This window comes from Erpetoichthys calabaricus, chromosome 6 (assembly GCF_900747795.2).
Source record: "Erpetoichthys calabaricus chromosome 6, fErpCal1.3, whole genome shotgun sequence".
NCBI classification, from domain to species: Eukaryota; Metazoa; Chordata; class Cladistia; order Polypteriformes; family Polypteridae; genus Erpetoichthys; species Erpetoichthys calabaricus.
The window spans coordinates 33,406,149-33,430,768 of NC_041399.2; the positions used below are offsets into that span (position 1 = coordinate 33,406,149).

General features: G+C 40.8%; 1 protein-coding gene across 1 annotated transcript in view; it reads right to left on the reverse strand.

The window, feature by feature from the left end:
* The window catches only part of klhl14 (kelch-like family member 14), a 116,497-nt gene that overhangs the window by 33,719 nt on the left and 58,158 nt on the right, over positions 1-24,620 (reverse strand). The window contains exons 4-6 of the mRNA XM_028804445.2: positions 16,607-16,696; positions 13,601-13,679; positions 7,774-7,964 (exon numbers count right to left, since the gene is read on the reverse strand). Of these exons, the coding sequence (XP_028660278.1) occupies positions 7,774-7,964; positions 13,601-13,679; positions 16,607-16,696 (360 nt within the window). The remainder of the gene's footprint in view (positions 1-7,773; positions 7,965-13,600; positions 13,680-16,606; positions 16,697-24,620) is intronic.

Sequence of the window (24,620 nt, forward strand, 5' to 3'; positions counted from 1 at the left end):
ACTTTACCAACTAATGAAGCACTATTGTTGTCATACGTGAGGTTTATTAAAGATGAGAAAATATGTCAAGAACTATTATTTGCTAGAAATTTAGAGACAGATACAACCAGAGAAACCATATTTAATACACTGGAAAAGTTTTGTGATGAGAAAGAAATTCCCTTGAAGAATATTATATCAGCTGCTACGAATGGAGCCCCGGCTATGACAGGGCGTCACAAAGGCTTCATAGTGTACTTAAAAAATAAAATTCCAGATGTGCTCGCTGTTCATTTGGTTGCGAGAAATTTGAGTGAACGGCTGTTTCAATCACTGCAACATGTCATCAAAGCGGTCAATAAAATCCGAAAGAGCTCTTTAAATGGCAGATTATTTAATCAGCTTTGTGTTGTTAATGATGAAGATTTCAACCAATTGCTGTTTTACACAGAAGTGCGTTGGCTATCAAGAGGTAGTTGTCTGACTCGATTTTATAATCTGTTTGACTCTGTGATAGAGTTTTTGGAAAACAAAGACACAGAATTGCGCAACAACCTCATCACATCAAAGAATGATATTGCGTACTTGACAGACCTGTATAAATTGTTTAATGATATCAATCTCCAACTTCAAGGTGACGACTTGAACTTGATTAAAACAAAAAATATCATTGCTGCTTTCGTAGCCAAACTGCTCTTACACAAGAAAAACATCAGCAGGCGTGAGTTTCACAATTTCCCTAATTTATCAGCAGTACCCTTCATCAACGACGACTTGCTTGTTTACTGCCAACATTTGGAGAACCTCCACAGTGATTTCAAAGAACAGTTCCAGGACATTTTAAAATTGGAAATACCGGACTGGGTGTTGGATACTTTTTCAAATGTCAACACAGCAGGATCATCCCAGCTTGAGGAAGAACTTATAGAACTGACAACGAATGGGGAAATATAAATCAAATTCAAAAATGGCTACCAAGAATTTTGGCTACAAAAGCCAGTCCCACAATTGTACCCTGGATTGTGGTCAATTGTTCAACGATTTTTGGTAACATTCCCATTGTCATATTTGTGTGAACGTGGATTTAGTGCTGTGGCAACGCTGCTAACTAAAAAGAGGAATCGTTTGCATGTTACCGAACGCGGTGACTTACGGCTGTTTTTGAGTAAATTCGAACCTGATATTAACAAACTTGTTAAAAATCATCAGATTCATCCTTCACATTAGATAAGTTTTAAAATTTTAATTGAAATGTTTGTTTTAATTTGAATAAAAGTCTTTTTTAAATATTATAAAGTTGCGTTTTTATTGCTCCCGTTAGTTAGAAAGTCTCATTTAAAATGTAAGTTTGAACTCAGAAACAGGATAAGACACATATGGCACGCTATAATTAAAGTAGTGATTGTGTTTGTGATTTTTAAGATGTGGTAAAGTTAAAAATTTTGGGGGGCGCTAGAAAATAATTGATTCTCAAAGTGGGCGGTAGACAAAATAAGTTTGAGAACCTCTGCCCTATAGGGTTGAGCTTCCAAGCTCCTTTCCCGTGGTTCCCAAAGCCACCAGGGCGGTCGCCCCCTTGTGGTTTGGAGGAGGCGTAATCCCTCCTCTGGTCCTTCCGGGTGTCCCGGCTGGGTACCACCCCCAGCCGCTCGCCACACAGCCTAAGCGCTATAAGCGCTACACTTGATTGCAAAGGCTTGCTTTCATTAGACTCTCTAGTTGGTCGACTACAATAGAAATGAAACACAGTACATAAATAGTAATAGGATATTACTAGCCAGAGTTGAAATAATAATTAAAACTAACAATTTCACCTTAAAGCAGTCAGAATTGTGAGAATGAATCAACGTACTTATAAACAAAATGCAGCTGCTGACCTCACGCACTGCACAACACACAATGGACAGAGCGGAAGCTTTGGTGACATACAAGGGACGTTCAGAAAGTTTCTGCACTTTTTTTAAACTCTATTTATTAAGAATTTCAAAAACAAATGACATCACTTTTCCACATAGTCACCTTCGTTTGCGATACAATTTTCCCAGCGTCGTACCAAATTTTTAATGCCCAATTACTATACTCCTCCCGCTTTCACTGTTTCCAACAAAAATATAAAAGTGCGGAAAATTTTTGAACATCCCTCATATTAGCAACAAATGAAGGCCCTGATGTTTAGCAATATATAAAACAGGGAACATTGAAGGGCATAAATAAAACTTTTAAAGGAGCTGAAGCTTTGACAACATACTCAGTAAAATCCTGACACCCATCTAACACTGGCTCCTGATTTGTGCCCCCAATAATGCCATAATATGCCCTGGCTCTCTGCCAGCATGAATGACAATAAGTGTACTCAATTATTTAATGAATGAGTAAACCAAATAATGAATGAAGGAACTGTATGAAGGCTGGCATGGTGGTGCAGCGGGTAGCGCTGCTGCCTCACAGTAACAGACTCGGGTTCGCTTCTCTGGTCCTCCCTGCGTGGAGTTTGCATGTTCTCCCCGTGTCTGCGTGGGTTTCCTCCCACAGTCCAAAGACATGCAGGTTAGGTGCATTGGTGATTCTAAATTGTCCCTAGTGTGTGCTTGGTGTGTGGGTGAGCGTGCCATGTGGTGGGCTGGCACTCTGCCCGGGATTTGTCTCCTGCCTTGCGCCCTGTGTTGGCTGGGATTGGCTCCAGCAGATCCCTGTGTTAGGATATAGCGGGTTGGATAATGGACGAATGGAATGTATAAAAGAATGGAAAGGTTTTTCTGTAGCAATGGATAAGACCCCTGGCAAGTCAAATAACATAACAATACTGTAAAGTTCAACATTTTACTGTAGACCCAGAATATTGTAGCAGAATGCATTCAAAAATTCACATTATAGCAGGAACACTAAATTTAGTTATATTATCAAACTCTCAAGAACTCAATTCTGAAAATGCCAACATTTAGAAAGGAGACAAAATGGAGGAATTTTGCGGTTAAACCAGCCAAAAGTTGTCGAAATACAGTACGGCCAATCATTAAACAGATGATAAACCAGCCTGTATTACTTTTATGGTTAAGCTCATCAGTACAGTACATTTTAACATAAGCTTGCTGTTCCATTCAAAAAACGTCTCACGGAAAAACGATGCCATTATTTATGTCTGGCTGAAAACAACAGACATCCATAATGCAGCCACAAAAAAATAAAATAACAAGTCATGCCTCAGGAAAAGAGGCAGTTCTCACCTAATAACTTTGGTCCGAGCATCCCTGTGGAGCTCTGTTCGGTCTGCTGGTGCTAAAATTAATTTCAATTAAATATACATTCTTCACTGAATGGGGATTTCATATTTCAGACATTTCACTTGATGGCAGCAATTATGGACTGTAACGGTGCCACCCCTCGGAGCTGCTCAGGATACTGAACAAAATGGCTCCAGACCATAAAATACACAATACAAAAGGCTTTCATGAAATGCCAATGGAGGGACAGCAAAGAAGGAGAAGCGTAACAACACAACAAAATCCTTCTCATGCAACGGGAATTCAGAGTGGTGTTGTCCTACATAAGGCATGAGAAATAAAAATTACAACCGTGATGTACAGTGAGATAGCAAAGGGTGAAGAAGAAAGGGTTTACTAGCTTGAAATGTCAGCTTTTTGCTTTCAAAAAACAACAATTAGAAGTAAATCCGATGGACATGTATGGTGCAGATAGTGAGTGTCCATCTTCATCCATGTTCCTACCCCAGAGAGCATAGGAGACATTTTTTTCCAGGCACAGCAGTGGGTTGATTGTCTGTTATCTTTGGATGAACGTCAAAGTATAAATAGGGTGTGCCTGTCCACGTATAACCTTATGCCAGGCTTTGTTGCCCAATCCACCGATGGAAAACACACACATTTTACAAGCAGATGCAGGCAAACTCAGTGCCGATAACCCTAGCATACCATTATTACTTCAAATAATATTAGCATTCATTTATATTTCTTGAGCTACACAAAATAGTACAGTAAACTATACAACATACACATGCTGTATACATATCTATCTACCTATCTATCGTATAGTGCCTTATCTATCTATCTATCTATCTATCTATCTATCTATCTATCTATCTATCTATCTATCTATCTATCTATCTATCTATCTATCTATCTATCTATCTATCTATCTATCTATCTATCTATCTGTTGTACAGTGCCTTATAATAATAAATCTTTACATTTATAAAGTGCTTTTCTTTATATATATAAAAATGCTCAAAAAATTAAAGGAACACTTTGAAAATACATCAGATCTTAATGGGTCAAAAATCCTGCTGGAAATCTCTACTGATATGGACTGGGTAATGTGTTAGGAATGAAAGGATGCCACATTGTTTGATAGAAATGAAAATTATTAACCTACAGAGGGCTGAATTCAAAGACACCCTGAAAATCAAAGTGAAAAAATGATGCAGCAGGCAGGCTAGTCCATTTTGACGAAATTTCATTGCAGCAACTCCAAATCGTACTCAGTAGTTTGTATGGCCCCCACATGCCTGTATGCATGCCTGACAATGTCAGTGGGGGCATGCTCCTAATGAAACTACGGATGGTGTCCTGGGGGATCTCCTCCCTGATCTGGACCAGGACATCACTGTGCTCCTGGACAGTCTGAGGTGCAACCTGGCGGCATCGGATGGACCGAAACATAATGTCCCAGAGGTGTTCTATTGGATTTAGGTCAGGTGAGCGTGGGGGGCCAGTCAATGGTATCAATTCCTTCATTCTCCAGGAACTGCCTGCATACTCTTGCCACATGAGGCTGGGCATTGTCGTACACCAGAAGGAACCCAGGACCCACTGCACCAACATAGGGTCTGACAATGGGTCCAAGGATTACATGCCAATACCTAATGGCAGTCAAGGTGCTGTTGTCTAGCCTGTAGAGGTCTGTGCATCCCTCCATGGATATGCCCCCCCAGACCACCAAATTGATCCTGCTGAACGATGTTACAGGCAGCATAACGTTCTCCACGGCTTCTCTAGACCCTTTCACGTCTGTCACATGTGCTCAGAGTGAACCTGCTCTCATCTGTGAAAAGCACAGGGCGCCAACGGTCGATCTGCCAATTCTGGTATTCTATGGCAAATGCCAATCGAGCTCCATGGTGCCGGGCAGTGAGCACAGCGCCCACTAGAGGACATCAGGCTCTCAGGCCACCCTCATGAAGTCAGTCTGTTTCTGATTGTTTAGTCAGAGACATTCACACCAGTGGGCTGCTGTAGGTCATTTTGTAGGGCTCTGGCAGTGTTCATCCTATTCCTCCTTGCCCAAAGCAGCAGATACAGGTCCTGCTGATGGGTTAAGGACCTTCTACGAGTCCTGTCCAGCTCTCCTAGAGTAACTGCTTATCTTCTGGAATCTTCTCCATGCCCTTGACACTGTGCTGGGAGACACAGCAAACCTTCTGGCAATGGCACGTATTGATGTGCCATCCTGGAGAAGTTGGACTACCTCTGTAGGGTCCATGTATCGCCTCATATGCTACCATTAGTGACACTGACCATAGCCAAATGTAAAACTAGTGAAAAAACAGTAAGAAAAGATGAGGAAGGAAAAATGTCAGTGACCTCCACCTCTAGTGCGCCTGTTGTTCATTTCATTAACACCAAAGCAGCTGAAACTGATTAACAACCCCCTCTGCTACTTAACTGACCAGATCAATAGCCCACAAGTTTCATTGACTCGATGCTATACTCTCATTAAAAAGTGTTCCTTTATTTTTTTCAGCAATATATATATATATATATATATATATATATATATATATATATATATATATATATATATATATATATATATATATATATATCTATTGTGAGGGATGGCCGGCCAAATATTCCGGTCCACACCTCCAGGCCGCCAGATGGAGCCCTCCCAGCAGCATGCAAGTTCCCCGAATTCCAGCAGGGCCTTATGGACATGGTAGTTTTTATAAACAACCCTGCTGGATACCATGGGGACCACCAGGAGCCGCTGTAAGGAAGCTTACAGAGTGCTACGTGCCCTATAACCTGGAAGTGCGTCCTGGTCAAATGACCGGAAGGAACGACGTGCTTCCGGGTTAAAGAAAAGGACTTTTAATCTGACCTGGAAGTGATGAGGACTCATGGATTGCAGGGCTGGAAACACTTCCTGGTCAGAAACTATAAAGGACTCTGGGAAACCCCAGACGAGCTGAGCTGAGCTGGGAGGAAGGGTGGCTAAGTGTCTGGGAGAGGAGGATTGGTGATAGTTTATTGGTCATTGTATTGTATGAGTAGTGTGGAGTGGAGGGTGCTTAGTGCATGTTATTATTATAAAATAAATAATAATTGTACTTTTACCTGGTGTTTGGCGTGGTACCTGAGGGTTGAAGAGGTCGATAGGGGCCTCTACTGCTACAATATATATATATATATATATATATATATATATATATATATATATATATATATATATATATATATATAGTTAGAAATGCACCTTCCTCATAATATATATTAATATATTGATTTATGTTAAGTAATATAAAGTAATATCTATCTATCTATCTATCTATCTATCTATCTATCTATCTATCTATCTATCTATCTATCTATCTATCTATCTAGGCAGTATATAATAATAATAATAATAATAACAATAATAATAACAATAATAATAATAATAATAATAATAATAATAATAATAATAATAAAATAATAACTCAAAGATGACAATAAACTCAAAGGGCCACTTCAACCACCACTAATGTGCAGCACTCACCTCGGTGATGCAATGGCAGCCATTTTTGTGTCGGTACGCTCACCACACATTTGCTGTTAGGTGGCGACAGTTAGCCAGTCAGAGACAGGGGATGATTAGGGGGCCAGAATGACCAGGCTATGGAGGACAACTTAGCCTGGACATCAAGATACACCCTACTCTGTACAAAGAATATACAAACCCCACACAATACAAACCCCCCAAAAAACAATAATTAAACCCAATGAGCTGAGGTCCTTAAAGCTGTGAGACAAGCAATGGGTTGCCCATTGAGAATTTTTACTTTAAGCTGCATTCAATATGAGATTTACGCCAATAACAACAAAACATCATGTTGGATGCCTTTCAATAAAATTAGTCTTTAAAAACTAATCCTTGTTGTTCTTTTATACTTTATTTAATTTTTCGTTGTCAGTATTCTGGTTCTATTAATCACAATAGTGTAATAATAATTATAAAAATAATTATCAATGTACCATACCATAGAAATGTATTTTATTAAAAGCTTTACTTATGGTCGGTTAGGTGGCACAATCATTAAGGACCATACCTCAAAGCTCCTGAGTGCCACATTCATATCCTAGCCTGGTTACTGTGTGGAGTTTGCATGTCCTCCCTGTGTCTTTCTTCTACTTTCCAAGCACAAGCTGTTTACAGAAGTAAATATGGAACTGAACTGAGGACCACTAGCAGGCCACTGTGCTGCCTGCTTGCATGTGAGATAACATTTTACATGATATTCATAAACTATCAGAGGGGGGCAGATTGGTTAATAACACTGCCCTGTCTCACAGCCCCAGAAACTAGCTGGCAATCCTAACCTGGCAGGCATAGGCCATGAGTGTGGCTACAATGAACTGGTACCATGTTTTAGAGCTCCTGCCCAACTTACTCCCAGTGCTGCCAGGACAGGTTCACGACTCATAACTGGATGGAAAAACATACTGTGAGCTGCTCCCTGTTTCTGAAGTAAGGAGTCGCCATAGCACCTTATGAAGCTGCGGGCACAGTAACACTCACCTGAAATGTAGATTTTGCCATTATGAACGGCGCCGGCATGAGCAGCCAAAGGTTGTGGCAGTGGAGACACATAGTGCCACTCGTTAGTTTCCAAGTTATAACACTCCACGCTGGACAGATATCCACTTTCATTTCTTCCACCGATCACATAGAGCTGTTTGTCAAGTTTGCAGGCATAGAAACTGGCTCTCCTGAAAAAGACACAAGATATGTAATTAAGATGGCCTGCTTTGATTTTCAAAAACAGCATTTTCTTGCCCTGTGTCGTGTAAGCAATTGATGTAAGAGAAGAACAGGATGTCAATCCACTTTGAGAACCGGCAGTAGGCCATTTAAGAAACACAGATTAAACGAACAGCAGGGTTTAAGAGTTAGGATGGTAAGAAGAATCCAAATAAGAAAGCTATGGAAGGGCAGAGAGAACCTGCAAGTTCTACATAAGTAAATATGGAACTGAACTGAGGACCACTGGCAGGCCACCGTGCTGCCTGCTTGCATGTGTGATAACATTTTACATGACATACATACAAGCTATCAGAGGAGGGCAAAGTGGGCCAATGCTTAATAACACTGCCTTACCTCACAGCCCCAGGAAACTGAATTCAAATTCTGACTTGGCTGCGCTCAGTGAGGTGTTTTTATGTTCTTTCTGAGTCTGTGTAGATTTCCTCCACACACTTGAGTTTACATCCCCTCTCCAAAGATGCACATGTTTGGTGAAACAGTGAATATAGATTGGACTTCTATGGATATTCGTATGAGTTCAGCACGGATTGATGGACTTGCATTCCAACCCCTGCTTGTTCCAGCATTGTGCTTAGTGCTCTGACTCCCTGGAACTCCACGAGGAAAGTTCAAATGATCCAAAATGGAAAACCATACAGCCACAGGCTGAATGCACAAAATCAGGTTGAGGTCAAAATCTAAGCAAAGCCATTGCTGCTGTGAGACTCCAGCACACTATAAAATGTTAATTTGATGTGTCCTAATTCTGAGAATGATGATGTCTTCTGGGCTTTGCTTTATTTGAGCTCCAGGCTGCCAAGTAAAATTCCTCTTTTGGATTGTTACTCCTTCTCTCATTTCTCAAATGGCAGCTGTCCTCCTAACATTTTTCTGTTGTGTAATTTGCTTCTAATCAGAGCAGTTGATGATGGCCACTTTGTGGGACTTGTCGTGAACAGCCATTTGTGAACTATAAGAGCAAAAATAATTCCAGAACAATAGTGACTCGCTAATATTATTTTTGTTTTTTCCTAGAGGCAGAGAGCAGAACGTGCAAAACAGAAACTGTCACCTTGTGACACATCAAGGTTGATCGACTGGGCTAACTTTTGCAAAAAGGGTGAACTAGAAATCATAGCCAAGAGTGCTTTGACAGTAACTCGAAATTTCTAATGAAATTTAAGTTTGTAAAAGTTGACAGTGTGTACTTGCCTCCCTTATACCTTATATTAGAAGTCACTCGGAAACGTAATCCACTGACACATGAGTAGCGACATGCTGGAACAGGAAAACATCCCTGGATACCAAGCGTGACATTAAAAGAGAATGTCATCATTGACATGGTGGTTAGAACGAGCAAAAACAATAAATGAAGTTGACTTTCAAAGAAACAAAGTGGGAAGACTGAAATTCCTATTCAAATTCCCATTCGACTATCGCTGGCCCGTCCAAATCAGAACAGAAGGATTTGCGGAGCAACCTCTGCAGCTCATGTTCCTTTTTGTGTAAAGACATGCAGCTCACCTAATGGCAAAAGACAAAGAAAGACGGATCCCTCCATTAAAGCAGTCGCAGTAGATTCTTCCCTGGGAGTTGCAGTAGAGAGAGCAAATAATGTTGAATTGCCAGTATTTCTGCAATTGTATCTTTCTTTTTGTAGCCATATGGGATCATGTTAAAGGAATATAAATAACAAGCTGGTTAAGTTTGCAGATGATACCAAGCTAGGTGAACTGGCAGATAATCTAGAATCCGCTGAATCATTACAGACGGACTTGGACAGCATTCAGGCTTGGTCAGATTTGTGGCAGATGAGATTTACTGTCAGTAAATGTAAAGTATTACACATAGGAAGTAAAAATGTTTGGCTTGCATACACAATGGGTGGTCAGAAAATCGAGAGTACACCTTATGAGATGGATTTAGGAGTCGTAGTGGACTCTAAGCTATCGACTTCTCGACAGTGTTCAGAAGCCATTAAGAAGGCTAACAGAATGTCAGGTTATATAGCGCCTTGATGTGTGGAGTATAAGTCACAGGAGGTTCTGCTCAAGCTTTATTACACACTGGTGAGGCCTCATCTGGAGTACTGTATGCAGCTTTGGTCTCCTGGCTACAAAAAGGACATAGCAGCACTAGAAAAGGTCCAGAGAAGAGCGACTAGGCTGATTCCAGGGCTACAGGGGTTGAATTATGAGGAAAGATTAAAAGAGCTGAGCCTTTACAGTTTAAGTAAAAGAAGATTAAGAGGTGACATGAGTGAAGTGTTTAAAATTATGAAGGGAATTAGTAAAGTGGATCGAGACTGAGACTTTAAAATGTGTTCACCAAGAACACGGGGACACAGCTAGTAATTTGTTAAGGATAAATTTCAGACAAACATTAGGAAGTTTTTCTTTATACAAAGAACGATAAACACTTGGAATAAGCTACCAAGTAGTGTGGTAGACAGTAAGACTTTAGGGACTTTCAAAACTCGACGTGATGTTGTTTTAAAAGGATTAAGTGAATAAGACTGGCAAGCTTTGTTGGGCTGAATGGCCTGTTCTCGTCTAGACTGTTCCAATATTTAAACATTAGGGGGCGCCACTGAGCCCTGAATGCTAGACACAACCCACACAGTCACAGTTTTAAGGTTAAAATTATTTTATTCTTCCGTAAAAATACCTTAACAGGTCTCATTTTCACACATGTAAATCATACAAATATTGTCTCTTCTGTCTCCTTCCAATCCTCCTCTGTCAGCAATGTCCTCTTCCTCCCAACTCTCAGGGGCAGGTGAGGTGTCTTCTTTTATCTCGGACCTGGGGGTACTTCCAGAATTGAGAACTGCCTGTCAGAAGCACTTCCAGGCTAGATGGAGGTCCTTCAAAGTAGAAATAGTATTCCCCTGCAGCTTCCCCTGGCAGTACCCAAGTGCCCCAACAAAGCCACCCATCAGGACTACAGCTCCCAACATGCCCTGTGGGAGGACACATGGGAGCTCCACCAGAGGGATGCCAGACTCTGAGAAGCAGTCTCCGTTTGTCCTTCTATTACAGAGGAAGGTGCTAGTAACAAACCCAGTCGTGATGCCTGTCCATCTCAATCCATCTATGATGGCTTCCTAGCCCGGCAAAGAATCCATTTGGGATGCCTCTCCATTCGTTATGATGTTCACGATATATAAATTCAACAGTTTGATGATTATGCACTAAACAGGTCAGGTTCTCTAAATTAAAAGTACACTTTAAGATTGATGCTGTCAGGATTGATACAAACTTTCACACTGTGAAAACAAAGATGGACAGAGCACTTTGCCATTTTCTTGTTTTAATGTAGTGACTTTTAACTGTGTCACTCTTCAATGTAGAAATGTTAAAAGGACCACATGTACAAAAACTGTTATTTTTGGTTAGATTAGCTAGTTTCACTTTGTTGCTGGTTGGTGCAGGATTGCCATGGTGGCCGTACCATTTATCATGGCCAGTCTTCTTTCCTTGAGACAAAGGCTTTGACTGCTCAGTTAAGCTTTGGCCGACACAGGCTAGTGACTTTATTGTTGAGCTGTTTCTTCAAAATGTTATTATCCATTCTGCCAGCAGAGTGCACTGTTGAAGCCTCTAGACAGCTTTTACGATGTTAGCAGGTCCTTTACCTTTCCAGATGACATAAGAGACAATAGAAAAGTTGAACCAAAATGGTATAAGTAAATACAGTGTCTATAATAAATGTTTACCCCCCCCCCACCATTTGAAAGGTTTCACATTTTATTATCATACATGTTAGAATCACAGTGGTTTTAATTTGCCTTGTTTGACATTGATCAACACAAGAAGACTCTCTAGTGTCAAAGTAAAAGCATATCTCTGCAAAGTGGTCTAAATTAATTACAAATGTAAAAAATAAAATAATTGAAATTGGTTTTAGAGGTCATATAATTAAGTCAAAGCAGCTCACCTGTCCTCAGGTCAGTATTTAGTCGAGGCACCTCTGGCAGCCATGACAGTGTCGAGTCAGTGTGCACACATCTGGACGCTGCCATTTCTCTCCACTCTTCTTTGCCAAACTGCTCAGGTTCTGTCAGTCTGCGTGGGTGTTGCGAGTGAACAGCCTTGTTCAAGTCCAGTTACAAACTCGAGAGACTGAGATCTGGACGCAGAGTCATCCATCCCAAGATATTAATATTGTTGTTTTGAAGCCATTCCTGTGTAGCTTTGGCTTTACCCTCGAGATTTTTGTCTTGCTGGATTAACAGATCTTTTCCCAGGTTGCAGGTTTATTGCAGACTCCGTCAAATTCTCCTCCAGGATTTCACCGTATTTTGCTGCATTCATGTTGCTGTCGACCCTCATACACCTTTCAGGATGTGCAGCAGAGGAACATCCAAACAGTTTGATGCTGCCACCACCATGCTTGATAATGTGCAGTGTTGTCTGTTGATCAAAAAGCTCAATTTTGGTCTCATCTTCTTCCAGCTGAGTTCAGAATCTCTCATGTGCTTTCTGGCAAACTCCAACTGAGATGTCACGTGTGTGGTTTTCTTTAAACAGTGGCTTTGCCTTTGCCACTCTTCCATTAAGCTGTGACTGATGAAGTACCTGGGCAACAGTTGTCTGTACGGTCTCTAAAATCTCAGTCACTGTAGCTTGTAACTCCTTCACAATCCCAGAGGTCTCTTGGTGTTCTTCCTCACTTGCTATCTTCTTGGACGTTCACTCAGTTTTTCTAGACAGGTTCATGGGTGCACCATACTTTTCAATTTCTTTATAACTGCATATTCAGTGACTTGGATGTTTTCTTGTCTTCATCCCATGACTTTTGTTTTTCAACCACCTTTACACAGAGTTGCTTGGAGTGTTCTTTTGTCTTTATTGTGTAGGTTAGACCACCGTACTGCCTCACCACAAGTTGGACCCCCGAGATAAGGTGCATTTATACTGCAATCAACTGAAACCCCAGAGGAGTGAACTCCATTGTGCCAATCCTGTGTCTTCTCAAGCCAATTGCCTGCATCAATGACGATTTAGGTGTGTCATACGAATACTTAAGCAATCAATTATTTTGTGTTATATATTTGTAATTAACTTTGAATACCTTGCTGAGATATGTTTTCACTTTGACATTGATTTTTTTTTCTACAAAAAGGCCAACTTAATTCCATAGTGATTCAATGTTGTATAACAATAAAATGTGAAAACTTTCAAGGGGGATGAAATGTCTTTTATGTGCACTGTAAGTCAAAAAATAATTTTAGAGCAACATTTATATGTAACATGCACTGTAATGCTGAAGATCTGGGCAAGAGATACTAAATCATTATTAGAAAATTAGAACACTCTAGACGAGAACAGGCCATTCAGCCCAGCCCAAGCTCACCAGTCCTAATCACTTCAAGTCGAGTTTTGAAAGTCCCTAAAGTCCTACTGTCTACCATGCTCCTTGGTAGCTTATTCCAAGTGTCTGTGGTTCTCTGTGTGAAGAAAAACTTTGTAATGTTTGTGAGAAATTTACCCTTAACTGTGTCCACGTGTTCTTGATGAACTCATTTTAAAATAACAGTCTTGATCCACTGGATGAATTCCCTTCATAATTAGCTTAGGATTCAAATAAAGTCACTTACCTTTCTTGCATGGGAGGCAGTTGTATCCAGCTGTTAAACCTGGGGTCGTAGCGGCTGACAAAATTAGTGCTGTGCTTACCTTAAAGAGAAGGACAGAATAATTGATCTTAATATGAAACATTTTAATTTAGCAAATGAAGGGTTTGGAATAACTGCAAAATGTATTCACAATCTACAAAAATTCTAACTAACTAAAAGTTTGGCAAATAAATAAATAATAAATAAATAAACATCTCTCCATTATCAAAGCTTCTTAGTCCATTACATGGTAATAAGTACTGGTCTACATCATGATAGCATTGGGTGCAAGGCAAGTCCAGATGGGACATCAGTCCAACACAAAGCACGCTCCTGCATATACGCACCCTCACTCATATGGGGTCAGTTTAGAGTTGCCGAGATACCTAACAACACGACTTTGGGATGAACATCAAAGCAGACAGGGAAACACATAGACAGTGACCAAGCTGGGATTCAACCCTATTCCTCTACAGTTGTGAGCAGCAACCAATGTCCCACCACAACGTCTCTATTTAAAAATGCAAAATAATCAATATGTAGAAATGTAAATATATATACTCACACATATGTGTATATATGTATATATATATATATATATATATATATATATATATATATATCCATCCATCCATCCATTGTCCAACCCGCTGAATCCGAACACAGGGTCACGGGGGTCTGCTGGAGCCAATCCCAGCCAACACAGGGCACAAGGCAGGAACCAATCCCGGGCAGGGTGCCAACCCACCGCAGGATATATATATATATATATATATTCACGGCATTCGAAGTCTGTGTCACAATCTGTTAGTGTGGGTGGTTACCTACCAGGTAACGCTTTGTGGTTGGCCAGCAATCTGCTAACATCCGCCACGGTGCCCTCAGTTTGTGAAGAGCAGATCATAGAATGGTTGCAATAGTTTACTGTCAAATAAATGCAAAGAGTACACGACACGTGTTTCGCCCTCATTCTGGGCTCATCAGGTGTACACACTCCACTGCACTCCCTCTCGGGAATCGAACCTCGGACGTCAGCGTCAGAGGCGATGCCCCTAACGTTGCGCCACGGCGTGTGGTTCGTTTATATCTTACACTGTATATATTTCTCTTCCGGATCGTCCTGTTTCCTCTTCAAAAGCGGTCCCGCCCACACGCAGCCGACACAGCATTTCTCGATTGCTATTCGTCCTCTTCGAAACCCTTCTCCACGCTGTCTGTGGCCTCCCATACACCCACACGCTGCTTTTCTCGATTTGTATTCCTCCTTTGGACTACCGCGTTCCCCGCTCCTCTCTCATGACCCCATTGGTGTCATGTCACCGCCCTATATCTAGCCTGACCGCATGACCTTTCACTTCAGCCATGTGTAAAGGTCAGCACACATGGGCTGGTGTCCCAACTAGGATTGGCCCCTCCCTCTTTACTATTTGGAAGGGCAACATAACAGAGAGCTGTATGCTCCCCCAACCCACTACATGTCAGTATCTCTGGGCTTTGCTATCCATTCAGATACCCACAGGGATTGCTGGGGACCATAGTCCAGTGGGGCAGCCCTGCTGGGGTCTATGGGTATCACCAGGGGGGTGCTGTAGGGAGTTATGCTCCCTAAATTACGGGACTTCTGATTGACCTGGAAGTGTTTCCATCTGGATATGCCCTTGCACCGTAAGTACTCGCAGGTCCAACGTAAAAGAAGCTGCTCAACGTCATCCAGGCAATGTTGGAGTCAGGTGTGCAGGTTGGACAAAACTTGAATGGGAGGTGTGGAGGAGAAGAAAGAGAGAAAAAGTGAGAAGAATTGCTGAACTATGTTTATGCCAATAGTTAAGCCATTTCTAAAGGTATTTATAAGAATAAACCTTTTTATTATACTGCGACTGGTGTTTGGGGTGCTGCAATGCCCCCTTGTGGTCACTATATATATATATATATAAAACATATAGTACTAGGGTGTTGTACCGTGTTAGCCATTTGGCTTTTCTCTATAAAACATATATAAATTCATAAATATATATATATATATATATATATATATATATATATATATATATATATATATATATATATAAAACATATATAAATACATAAACATATATATATATGCATTTATATATGTTTTTTATATATATATACATGTTTATGTATTTATATATGTTTTTTATATAAACATATATTTTATATATATATATATATATATATATATATATATATATATATATATATATATATATACAGTACATATATACATCAATCAAGTCAATAGCACGACAGTAGGGTGTAGTTATCAATTATGTCACTAGGTATTGCATGCCTACAATTGTGACAGTCTTGTTTATCAGTCTGCCAAGTGTGATTGTGCTGAGTTGATTTTTTTTTCTTTTTTTATTGATTTTATTGAAATCACACAACATTCCATACAAGTACATCAATTTTAGAAGAATAGGATTGAAAAAAAATCAACCCCCACCCCTGAGAAAGAGAGCATGGCCAGCAGAATAAAACTTAAACCTAGTAAAAATAAGCAAATAGATAGAGTAATAAGTAAATAATATGTGCTTTTCTAACATTAATTCTATAATCATGAAGATTTTAATCTAGCAGCTGAAAAAAATCTGTCAGGTCATATTGAACATCTAGACAATGTGGTTGTTGCATCCCCACCCGTAGTCACCAAATCTCGCTCACTGAGAATGAAGTTATGATATTCAGTACCAATGTAGTAATACCCAGAAATCAAAGGGATAATTTGCACTTCTGCCTCACATTTATCCCGTCATTTCCTTTAAATTCCTTTAATTTTGAATCTTTTCTCCATTACTGATGAAGAGCACTGACTATGGCACAACCATTTTTTGGTTTTAAGCTTATTTAAAGTTAACTTAACATTTGTCTTTCAAGCACACTGAAAATACTAAAATACTAGAATGTGACAGAAAAATGCTTGTATAAAAACAAAAAACTCTGGATGCTTCTGGGATAATGACTTACCATTCGGGTTCCACTGATCTTCTCCTCCCAGCACAAATAAGAAGTTTTCCACCTCAATAACGCAGTGGTGTGCACTGTTGTAAGGCATAACTGTAAAATATAAAGGAAAGATTTAGAAATGCTTTACATTTTCACACAAAAGAAGATGACTAGGGAGGATTTCTCCAAAACAGAACTTTCAAGAAGTCAAGCCAAGAACAGAACGCTGAGGCAGTTGAAGACTGAAAATACGTAGCCTGGTCAACTTCTGCTGAGGCACATAAATGGAAGGGTCAAACTTTGGCACCAACAGCATAAACCAATGCATCTAACCTGCCTTGTTTTGACAGTCCAGGCTGGTGATGATGCTGTAATGGTGTGGGGAACGTTTTCCTGGCATACTTTGGGCCTGTTAATACCAGTCAATAATCGCTTGAATGCCAAGGCCCATTTGAGTACTTTTTGCTCACCATGTGAATGCCTTCATGGCCACAATTGCCCCCATCTCCTAATGGCTACTTCTAGCATGATAATGCACTATGTCACAAATTAAAAGCCACCTCAAACTGTTCTCATGATCATGACAATGAATTTAGTGTTCTTCAGTGACTTTCCTAGTCACCAGATATGAATCCAATAGAACATCTTTGGGATGTTAGTAGAGCGGAAGATTTGCAGCATGACTGTGCAGCTGACAAGTCTTCAGAAACCTGGTGACGCAATCATGCCAACATGGACCAGAATTTCAAAGGAACGTTTCCAACATCTCGTGTAATTCACAGCATGATGAATGGAGGCTGTTTTGAGAGCATAAGGAGGCCCACCCCAATATTAGTGTAGTATTTCTAATAATTTGTTCAGTGAGTGTACAGATTAGGAGGTCATAGCAGTTGGTGGTACCTTCCCCTGACAGGATTGGAGGTCATAGTGGTTGGTGGTACCTTCCCCTGGAAGGATTGGAGGTCATAGCGGCTGGTGGTACCTTCTCCTGACAGGATTTAAGGTCATTATGGTTGGGGGTACCTTCCCCTGACAGGATTGGAGTTCATAGCAGTTGGTGGTACCTTTCCCTGACAGGATTGGAGGTCATAGCCGTTGGTGGTACCTTCCCCTGACAGGACTGGAGGTCACAGCCGTTGGTGGTACCTTCCCCTGACAGAATTTAAGGTCATTATGGTTGGTGGTACATTCCCCTGACAGGATTGGAGGTCATAGCAGTTGGTGGTACCTTCACCTGACAGGATTGGAGGTCATAGCGGTTGGTGGTACCTTCCCCTGACAGGATTTAAGGTCATTATGGTTGGTGGAACCTTCTCCTGACAGGATTTGAAGTATTAACGGTTGGTGGTACCTTCCCCTGACAGTTTAGGAGGTCATAGCGGTTGGTGGTACCTTCTCCTGGCAGGACTGGAGGTCATAGTGGTTGGTGGTACCTGCTCCTGACAGGACTGGAGGTCATAGCGGTTGGTGGTACCGTCCCCTGACAGGATTGGAGGCCATAGTGGTTGGTGTTACCTTCCCCTGACAGGATTGCAATATAATGGATGGGCAGTGGTGGTTTCCCCAGTATACTAGGCATCAGCATACCTCTGCAGTTACTCAGGTTTGCATTCCTGCAGCTCCATGAATAGAGTGTGAAGCCCTGTCAAAGACCCCTGTTGGGGGAGGCTCTTGGGGAGGGGCATTTGTGCCCTCATTCATATGACTGAGAAGTACTTCTGTACCTGAGGTTCTCCCAGGTCCAGCCTTAAAAGAGGCCTCTCCTTCTCAGTTGGTTGAGCTTGGATTTGAGAGTGTAGGAAGGACTAAGGCTTGTCTGGCTTAGAGGAGGAGAAAAAAAGGGGTCTCAGCCCTGTTAGTTTGTACTGTGGTACAATTTATAAAAGAAAAGGTTATTTTGTTGCTTCTGAGGAGTCATCTCATCAGTTCTGTCAAAGAGTTCGGTGTGAAAAAATCCCTGTAACATAACAATATAAATATATATAATGTGCATATATACAGCATATACTTGCTTCTTTTAATCTCTTTGTCTTTGCAGTATACAGTATATATTACAAAATACTGTAGATATCAGGGAACCACATTGTGTCAGTTATCAATGTAAACTCATTAATTCCTTTGGTTTTTGGTTAATTGAAATCAGGCTTAACTGAAGACTTTATCAAAGGTCTTTCCTTCTTAATCATCCTTTGCATTTACTTTACCTCACACATTGAGTTTTTATTTACTGAGGTTAAGGTAACTGGAAGTGGATGACGTTATTATTTAGAAATGGATGAAAGGTTAAGAAAATCTACATTTACTCTCCAGGAAACCAGAAGGTGTTAAAAGAACAAGTCATTGACGATGCAGATCAGCTTTTTGGAAAAGAATGATGTCTGGGGCTGTCTGAACAAAACTGTCAGGAGATAAATGATCAGGTGGATGCAAAAAAAAAAGAGAGAGAAAAAGAGAAGCCCAGAGATTGTTGGATCTGTAAAAATGAAATGCAGCAGCTCCTTTCAGAGTTGCACAGGGAGCAGGAGCAATGGAGCAGAAACTCGGGAGGATGAAGCGCTGCTGGGTGCCAGTCCCTGTAAAGCAGTAAAGGGCATCGGTGGGGCTGAGTGTTCTGCTGCTACAAGAAAAACGCCACTGCAGATGCAGTTTAGGTAAATGATCATGCACACCATAGACGTCTAACAAAGATTTTGTCAAAGCAAACAGCTTTTTGTTTCTCTTGACCTTTTTACAGAGCTAAAACCAATATTTACAAGCTAGTTAGTCCCTATTAACAACTTTGAAATGTATTATGCAATATTATTCACTAATTTTCGTGTTAAAAATAATAACAAAAACCCGGTAAGATGCAGTGGACAGAATGAATATGACATTGACTGTTTCTTTTAGCACATGCTATAAGGGGTCGACACACTGCGTAGTGGTTACTGCTACTTTAGATCATCAGGAGACTGGGCCTGAATCCTTGCTGAGTCACCCCGCCTGTGTGGAATTGGCACATTCTCCCTTTGTTGACATTGGTTTTCCTCAAAATCCTCAGCTTTCCTCACAAAGACGTGACAAAACTGGCCCAATGTGAGTGAAAATCTAATGCTGCTGCGATAAGCTCCGGCTGCCAGTTACCTTCAACATGACTAAGTATGCTGGGAAGCAGAAACATTGATGAACATGATACAAGACCAAATATCGCAGATTCCTATAGGCTCTAAAATATGATTAAAATTATTGTCAGGGATTTGATGAAAGCAAACAGATTTAGGAAATAAGACAACGTATTCTCACAGGCCTGATATCTCTCAGCACTGGCACCCAACATGCAGCGATATTTCAGTTCTGATATTAATTGTAGTTTTAGTTTTTATATTATTTTATAAAATTAATTTTCTTTGTTATTTTGTTCTAGTTTTCAGTTTGTTCTGGCCTTTTTACATAATATTAGTACAATTTTAGTTTTTTTTTTCTGTTGCAAGACCACAAATGCCGGCCTACACATATTTCAATGCAAGTTGTGTTTCAGTCAACAAAATACACTCACAGTTCATAATGCCGTTAAACACAGCTTGACTATCGATGATCAAACAGATGAAGTGGCTTAATGAGTGTAATCAGCAAGATCAAATATTTCAACCCAAGAAGCCAGTCTGTGCAAGCACGTTGCTGTTAAGCTTTAAAGAAGTACGCATTTCGAGAGATTTGTTCATGTTGCAACAACGTCCATTGCACAGATAACCACACAGTGAAAATATTCGCTTGATGAGCGCCTGTAATGCAGGTGCCCAGACAAGGTCCTCGGCCAGTGGCGCCAGCAGACTGTATGTTGACGATTTCTGTTGCCAGTACTGAAGTGCAGTCATGGTGCCAGGGAAGTGCTGGACTTCAACTAAGTACTGATCCAGCTGGTCCTGCACTGACACTTCGAGACCCTTTTTCTTCTTCTCGCATTCTACATTTGCTTTCATTATCATCTGCAATGTTATTCAAGTATTTTACTTTCTTGCTTTCTACCCGCAAACATCTGTGCAAAACTCATCATCGTCAGCCACAAGCATTTACTGCTTCAATCTGACGAACCAAATGTACTCAACAAACAAACAACGGTCCTTTACAGAAGTATCGCCACATGACTATAACAAGCCCAAGTTACAAGATCACCGCATAGTGTACAGCGCAAACAACCGCTCTGCATGACTGAACCGAAATTGAACAAAAATGCTATTGCTGTTTTTTTCATTTTGGCTCAATTTTCGTTCTTGTTTTAGTTCATTCACATATCACTAATTTTAATTTTTATTTAGCTTTAGTTTCTCTGTTTGCCTTAATTTGAGTTGTCATGCTTGTAAAACGAAAAACAATATTTTTAGTTCTAGTTCTCGTTTTCGTTATGAAAATATCAGTGCCAACATGGACTGATAAATGCATGTGATTGGATTTCTTTTTCTATAACAAACACAATGAGGATTGCATAGTTAAGTATGCACAATAATAAAATACTAAAACATGCACAGGCGCTGTCTGAGTCTACTGAAACTCGAGTCAAGCACCACTTGTTACACAACTGCAGGCTAGCCCACTTACCCCTTTCAGTTCCCAGACACTCACGGCCTATAACTTCACCTACCATATTCTCGATTACTCTCGTTTTTTGGGTATATGCCTTCTTTCCTGCCATAACACAGTGCTGACCTTCCTTTGAAATGCGAGCTCACTTAGCTCTGATGTTAGATGTGGCCATTTCAAACTTTGGGACACCTTAGCCATTAGGTAAACAAACGGGCTTGATGGGGTGAATGGTCTCTTCGCATTTGTCCAATTTCTTATGTTCTAACTCTGTATATGTTTACATCTGCTTTTTTTCCCAAATCTCTTCCACATCAGTGGTTGCCCTATAAGTCCCAGTGTAACACATGCACATCAGAGGATTGCCTTACGGGCTCACCTAATGTATGTGGTACCACCTCAGGGAAAGAGAGGGTGCTATCGCCAACAGCTTTGTCTCCTTTTTCTCTCACAGCCTTGAGAAACTGCCCCTTGAGGGCTACAGAGTGTGAAAGAAGCCCGGATCACAGACAGACACCAGGACACACAGACCTAGAAGTCCCAAAAGCACACACATTTATTATTTCCTTTTAGCACACAGCACAATGTACAATTTACCAGTCCACTGACTCAGTCCTTTTCCCTTTCTTCTCCTTTTCTTCTGTCGCCTCCACTGCTCTCCCGCAAGCTCTGTCCTCTTCCTCCCGACTCCGGCACCCCGAGCGGAGTGAGGCGGCCTCCTTTATACTGCACCCTGTAGTGCTCCAGGTGCTCCCCGATCATCTTCTGGCAGCACTTCCAGGTGTGGCAGAACTGCTGCATGCCAAGGCTCCAGAGCTGTCCAGGCACCCCCTGTCGGTGGCCATGGGACCTAGCAGGGTTGAGCTTCTAAGCTCCAAGCCCGTGGCCCCAATGCAATCCAGGGGTGTGCCCTCTCGTGTTCCGGGGGAGGTACAGCTGTTGACATGTCTTCTCCCCTGGTCCTCTCCTCAAAAGGGTGACCCCCAAGAGCCAAAGAGGCCCTGTCCCATTTGGTCTGGCTGGACACTCCTAAGAGATTGGAGTCTCAGTTCAGACCTAACAAGCCTTGAGGAAGGTCACATGGACGCCTCGAAGCTTTTCACACAACAGCAACTTGCAGATTCTTATTGTGCCATCACACGCTCCTTTCTGTTAAGGATTTATTTTTCTTTTCAGTGGCAATGTATTAAACAGAGTTTTTCTTGGTTGGCACTCCAGTTATTTTTGCTCTCACCCAAAGTCATCTCTCGGCTAGAGTCATCCTCTGAGTCAGTGGAGGAGTTTCTCCATTCACTCTTTGTAATATCGTTTGTATGTCTTCGTTCTAAAGCCTTATTTGGACAGAATAAGTTAAGTTTTAAACCAGGAGGGGCGGTAAAGTATTAATTACTGGAGAACTTCTATAATTTTAGTCCGGTCCAAATCGCTCATGTCAGTTACTTTTTACAAACTCAGTGTTCATGTCTCAGTAAAGTTTATGGGAAGCCTTGTACCTTCTATAAGAAACAATCCAGTTTAAACTAGCCCTGTGAAATGTCAGTAAAACCGTCATTTGGGCAATTTGGATGGAACTAAAATTATAGCGGTCCTCCAGTAGTAATTACTTTACCCAGTGCCTGAAGTGGAAAAAAGGGCTGCACCAGTATTTCTCATTGTGCATATTGAATAATGGGGAGATGAGGTATCCCCTCAGAGGACCAAAGGCGTGCCGATATGCACAATTTGTATTGAAATCCCCAAGGAATGGGGTCCCGCTTGGAGGTGTGAACCAAAATATTGTTATAAATTATCTATCCATCCATCCATTATCCAACCTGTTATATCCTAACTACAGGGTCACGGGGGTCTGCTGGAGCCAATCCCAGCCAGCACAGGGTGCAAGGCAGGAAACAAACCCTGGGCAGGGTGCCAGCCCACCGCAGTTGCTATAAATTAAGGCTAATTTTTTCGGAACTGACGGTACACACCAGCACACATACATTAACTATCAGTACTCGTAGAGCAAGAATGGAGAAATATGGGTCCAGAGTACCCTACGTGCCCCAGCACACGTCAAGCAATGACTTTACGCCACTTCCTGATATAAAACTAACCCCGTCTAAATAAGGCTTAAAAATTACAGCATCCTCCAGTAATAATCACTTTACCCCACCTCCTGGTGCGAAACGATCCCTGTTTGAATAGAATTGACTTTATTTTCTCATTACTTCACAAGTATGTTGCATGTACCTGAGCAATACTTTAGTAATCAACAGTAGAGTCTCTAAAACTGTTTAGCACGATACGGATTATACTGACTCGAAACAGAGAGACTGCACTGTAGTGAGATGAGTCAGGAAATGAGACGCAATCAAAATTTCAAAGCCAAACATCTCACTGCTTTTTTCGTCTAACCCCCAAAAAGAAAACCCAGAAATTGTGATCAAAAATAATTTCCCTATAACAGCCAAAAATCAGAATCACACACAACACCGTTTAGAGTCTTATCTACAAACTCGGATGCTCACAGAAGTAAATGAGCTTATTTTTATATGGTTGCACGAGTGATGTCCCGTGTGACGTATCTCGACTGACTATGCATAGTAATGCCATGATTATCAAGGCCAAGTGAAAAACCATCATGACATTGTGGAGCAATGCAAATATGCAATATTGCAGCTATGTTATACAGATTTATTGCAGAGAATTTACTGTGATATTGGAAATTTCTGTACTTCAAAACCCCAAATGGAAAAGACAACATTCTGAAACAATATAAATGAAGGCTGAGAAATACTTTAAACAAAAAAGAAAATCATAGCAAAGAATTTATAAAGCTCATTAATGGATGTTATAAATAATGAATTCATTCCTCTCTAATCACGAACAACACTGAGCAACACTGTATCATGCAGAGCTATTTGAGTGCCTGAAAATCTGAAATGAAAGTGTGATTTTACAACTAGAGCACAACATCCATCACTAGAGTAAATAGAAGTGGGAACTTGGGACGCTCTTACCAGCAAGCTCCAAAATTACTGGGAGTTCAAATTTCATCATAAGGATTAATGTAAAGTAACTTCTTCTTCTACTTTAAAACCCTCTCACCACAGCCAAAATAAGCCAAGAACTCAAAAAAGGTATGTCCACTGGACCATGCCAAATGCCTTTTCAGCACCTAACAAGAGATGTGCAGTATCGCATACTCACCTTTTCAAGTGTAAAACGTTTAGTGTGCCCCTAACATTATGAAAACCCTCTCAGCCTCGAACAAATCCATTTTCATCCCTTTCTATCTGGACTAAAAGAAACTTACAATCCTCTTGACAAAGCTTTTCAAAGATGTGAGATGTGAAAGAGTTTGTGCAGAATAATCCACGCTCTGTTCTAACATTTTCAGGTGCAGGGTTGGCAAATTTTTATTTTATAAGTATCGGCTGGTAGACTATCAAGGCTAATTTTCCATCTCTCTGCAGTCATCTATTGCAATTCTTTACAT